This window comes from Sus scrofa, chromosome 7 (genome assembly GCF_054392235.1).
Source record: "Sus scrofa isolate SSC_HxYL_T2T_F1_AM1 chromosome 7, Sscrofa_HxYL_maternal_Yorkshire_Landrace_v2.0, whole genome shotgun sequence".
NCBI lineage: Eukaryota > Metazoa > Chordata > Mammalia > Artiodactyla > Suidae > Sus > Sus scrofa.
This window is the reverse complement of record NC_139389.1, coordinates 24123229-24128329: the sequence shown is the minus strand read 5'-3', so window position 1 is coordinate 24128329 and position 5101 is coordinate 24123229. Positions and strand designations below refer to the sequence as shown.

General features: G+C 40.0%; 1 protein-coding gene across 1 annotated transcript; it reads left to right on the top strand.

The window, feature by feature from the left end:
- The first annotated feature begins 1511 nt into the window (after window positions 1-1511).
- On the top strand, window positions 1512-2474 carry LOC146401370 (olfactory receptor 10C1-like). Its single transcript, XM_084970353.1, has one exon. It carries the CDS (start codon window positions 1512-1514, stop codon window positions 2472-2474), a length of 963 nt encoding a protein of 320 aa, XP_084826479.1.
- Window positions 2475-5101: the final 2627 nt, after the last annotated feature.

The window sequence follows — 5101 nt, the reverse complement described above, 5'->3', positions numbered from 1 at the left end:
CTATATCTTTAGATTAGAATCATGGTGCATTATTTGGTTGATGGCTGATTCTTAATATAGGTTATTTTTATAGACTGGCACTATTAGGGAATATTGCACACAGTGTCCAATGAGTCCGTTAACATGACATTTCTACAGGACAAGAGTTTCTGAATGTGATAAAGTGCATGTTAATTTCTTATTTTGTTTTTTGTTTCTTTCTTTTTAAGGCTGCACTGACAGCATATGGAAGTTCCCAGGCCAGGGGTCAAATCAGAGCTGTAGTTCCCAACCTCCGTGACAGCCACAGTAAGGCAGGATCCAAGCCACATCTGCAACCTACACCACAGCTCACAGCAAGTGAGCCACTGAGTAAGGCCAGACATCAAATCCATGTCCTCATGGGCATTAACTGGGTTCGTTTTCCACTGCCGGCAGCCGTAGCTCCAACTGGACCCCTAGCATGGGAACCTCCATATGCCGTGGGTGTGGCCCTGAAAAGCAAAAGAAAGAAAGAAAATATTTGGGGTTCAAAGAAATATATAAACTATTGTCTCTATTTTCTTTGCCACAACCTTAACTGAATTGTGGTGCCACATAGAAAAGAGAAATATTAAATTATATTAAGTTAATTAGTAACAACAAAAGGGAAATGTTTCTAAATGCTTTAGTATAAGTGTAAATGCATTATAATAGAATGCTTGATGTGTGAGCACATTCTTCAGCAGTCATAGACGCTAAGGGTCCCTGTAATCGTATGTTTGTTATTTCATATTTAATAGAATTCTGAATCGGTCCATTTATTTCTGTTCTTCTTTCCTTCTTTGTTGAATCCAGGACCTACAACAGAAACTGAAAAATACTTTGAAAATATGCTGAGCTCAATAAATACTTCTTGATAAATGAGTAAAGAAAGCAAGTCAGTGGCTAAAGAATAGGAAAGAAATAGGTAGGTATGGGAGGACATTATCTGGTAGTATTTGACAACTCGTAAAATGAAGGGATGAGAGAGAGAATTTTACTAAACTGTTTTCCATTTCATGCCTGCTGATTGATTATTTACGACAAATCAACTAGGAGGAGTTCCCGTCGTGGCGCAGTGGTTAACGAATCCGACTAGGAACCATGAGGTTGCGGGTTCGGTCCCTGCCCTTGCTCAGTGGGTTAACGATCCGGCGTTGCCGTGAGCTGTGGTGTAGGTCGCAGACGCGGCTCGGATCCCGCGTTGCTGTGGCTCTGGCGTAGGCCGGTGGCTACAGCTCCGATTCAACCCCTAGCCTGGGAACCTCCATATGCCGCGGGAGTGGCCCAAGAAATAGCAACAACAACAACAACAAAAAAAAATCAACTAGGAGAGTGAACATGGAATAGGATTTGGTTTCAAGATGAGGGTAACTTCCAAACTTTGAATTTTAGAATAGCAGAAAAGAAATCTATCTCTCTGACTCACGAGAGCTTGTTAAGAGTAAGAGAAAGATTCAGATTTCTATATGAAAGACTCTTGATGATGACCTTGCCTCTTTTTTTCAGGCATGACCCTCAATTGTTCCTTGTGGCAGGACAACAGCATGTCTGTCAAACGCTTTGCCTTTGCCAGATTCTCTGAGGTCACTGAACAGTGTTTCCTTTTGTTTACCCTCATCCTGCTCATGTTCTTAGCATCACTGACGGGCAATGCTCTCATAACCACTGCCATCTGGACCAACCCGGTCCTCCACACCCCCATGTACTTCTTCCTGGCCAACCTGTCTCTCTTGGAGATTGGCTACACGTGCTCTGTTACACCCAAGATGCTGCAGAACCTTGTGATCGAGGCCCGAGGAATCTCTCGGGAGGGGTGTGCTACACAGATGTTTTTCTTCGCGTTTTTTGGTATCAGTGAGTGCTGTCTTTTGGCCGCCATGGCTTTTGACCGCTATATGGCCATATGCTCCCCACTTCACTATGCAACACGAATGAGTCGTGGAGTGTGTGTCCATCTGGCAATGGTTTCTTGGGGAGTGGGATGCATGGTAGGCTTGGGCCAGACCAACTATATTTTCTCCCTGGACTTCTGTGGCCCCTGTGAAATAGACCACTTCTTCTGTGACCTCCTCCCTATCCTGTCACTTGCCTGTGGGGATACCTCCCATAATGAGGCTGCAGTCTTTGTTGCAGCCACCCTTTGCATTTCCAGCCCATTTTTACTCATCATTGCTTCTTATGGCAGAATTCTAGCTGCCGTGCTCAGCATGCCCTCACCTGAGGGTCGCCGAAAATCTCTTTCCACCTGTTCTTCCCACTTACTTGTAGTAACACTCTTCTATGGCTCAGCATCTGTCACCTACTTGAGACCCAAGGCTAGCCATTCACCAGGAATAGATAAACTCCTAGCCCTCTTCTATACCGTGGTGACATCCATGCTCAACACCATCATCTATAGTTTACGGAACAAGGACGTCAAGGCAGCCCTTAGGAGAACTCTAGGCAAGAAAAAAGTATTGGCTCATAGGTAGATACCAGAGGACCACAAAAATGGCTCTTTGAAAAAGCTGCAAAACCAACATAAGAGGAAAGAAAGAAAGATGAAATAAAAGGAAAGCGGGAAGGAGGGAAGGAAGATCTAGTCACTTGTTATAGAACATGGTGGGGGATAATGTGAAAAAAAGAATGTACATATATGTATGACTGGATCACCATGCTGTACAGCAGAAATTGACAGAAAATGTAAATCAACTATCATTTAAAAATATCTAAAAAAGAAAGAGAGAAAGATAGAGAGGAAGGAAGGTAGGAAGGAAGGAAGGAAAGAGAGAGAGAGAGAGAAAGAAAGAGAGAAAGAAAGAAAGAAAGAATGAAAGAAAGAAAGAAAGAAAGAAAGAAAGAAAGAAAGAAAGAAAGAAAGAAAGAAAGAAAGAAAGAAAGAAAGAAAGAAAGAAAATGAAAGAAAGAGAAAAGGACGGAGGGAGGGAGAACCGCACTTGTCAATCCGTTTTGTAAGAACCTTCTTGAATAACAGTGATTGTTATTTTGGAGATACCTCTGTACTCACAGTTAAAATTCTCATTACCAAATTCCGGAAGGAAGTTGGATACCAAAGAATTTTAATAGATGAGTCCAACACTAGACAGGTTTCCCAAAATGTTCCCATTTAGGCTAAAGTATAGGTTAAAAGGACAAATTGCCAGATTACATCTCAGAAGCGTAGCAAGTTCTCACTCTAAATTCTTAGGCATTTTCTAGCCCCTGAGAGATCCGTATAACTTCTGTGGTGGTCACTGGGGTAGTGCTTCCACATATGTGTGTCCCACATGGCTCTTTATGCCCTAATAGCTCTGTGATGTGTGTTACTTCCATAAAAATGTTTTAAAATTCTTCAACCTTAATTATTGGTACATGACATAGAGTTAAATAGTTCCTTTTTGAGTTGTGTGTACTGTAAAAATATGTAAACATCCAAAAAAATGAAAATCATTAAAATTTAAAAGTAATCCAAAAGCTCCCCCCAAAAAAAGAAATCAGAAGTATCTGTTGCAGAATTTTAAAAGAAAATTACAGGAAATTTTCACCAGAGTCTTCATGGTGAAACTTTTTTTCAAAAGAAGGAGAACACCTATTTAACTTCTAGGATGGAAGAAGAAAACTGAACTAATACTACATAATATAAATAATTTTAAATTTATTTTTATGTATAAGATTTACATGTGTTCAGTTATGATCATTATACAACTACAGATGTGATAAATTCATTTGAGTAAAAAAAAACAAGATTTACATATGTTCAGATGATTCCTGACCAAATACATTTGGAAATCATTCGAAAACTTGCTCTTAAGATAAATGGACATCGTCTAGTCGCTTGAGGCATCTATAGGAACATTACCTTGGCTTTGAACATTTCGTTCTCAGGGAGGTGCTGTGATCTATGAGAGATTCTCAGCTACCCACATAGCAGTGGGTATAGGACAAGGAATGGAGAACTGTGACAGCTCCCATGACAACCTACAGCATAGGATGAATGAGTTCTGGGGATCTAACACACAGCATGGTGACGGTAGTTAATAACACTGAATTATGTACTTGAAGTTTGCTAACAGAACGGATCTTAACTCTTCTGACCACACACATACACAAAAGATACCATGTGAGCAATGAACTTAACTCGATCGTGGTGGTCATCTCACAGTGGATACATACATCGAGGGATATATATTTGATATATGTATCATCACATTATACACCTTAAGTCTTCACAGTTTTATTTGTCGATTTCATCTCAATAAAGCTGGAAAAGAAAAAGAAGATGTGGTAATTCTCCAGTCACGGAATGATAGTGATGGTTACTAATGACCGAGATGTCTGTTTTGCCAGATGTGCCCATTTTACCAAAAGCTATCTGATTCACTGAAGATCAAAACAAAACACACTGTTTTTTTTATTTATATCTGTGTTCAGTTAAGAATAGAAATATTCTGAAAATGCAAAAAATAGCCAATTAACAATTATGCTACAGAAATAGGCAGGAATTATCTGCAGGCATCAGAGATTATTATTTATAAATAGGTTGACTAATCGACAAAAAAAGAATTTTTTTTCTTTTGTCTTTTTGCTATTTCTTGGGCTGCTCCTGCAGCATATGGAGGTTTCCAGGCTAGGGGTCGAATCGGAGCTGTAGCCACCGGCCTACGCCAGAGCCACAGCAACGCGGGATCCGAGCCGCGTCTGCGACCTACACCACAGCTCACGGCAACGCCGGATCGTTAACCCACTGAGCAAGGGCAGGGACCGAACCCGCAACCTCATGGTTCCTAGTCGGATTCGTTAACCACTGCGCCACGACGGGAACTCCAAGAAAAAAGGAATGATTTTTAAAAATTAAAACCAGTTAAAAATGATTTTGTAGCATGAACTTTTGTGTTTAGTTTACTAATTTTGATAAGTTTTATACACTTAAAAAGATCAAAAACTAGACAATTACATGTAAGAGAATAAGATTAAAATACTTCCCCACATCATATTCAAAAATAAATTCCAAATAAACTAAAGACTTTAATGTAAGACCTGAAACAAAAAAAAAAACAAAACCTGGAACCATAAAACTCCTAGAAGAGAACACAGGCAGAACGTTCTAATGACATAAATC

What these genes read in the sequence shown, in the direction of transcription:
- LOC146401370 (XM_084970353.1), top strand. Translation starts at nt 1,512, where the DNA reads ATGACCCTCAATTGTTCCTTGTGGCAGGACAACAGCATGTCTGTCAAA.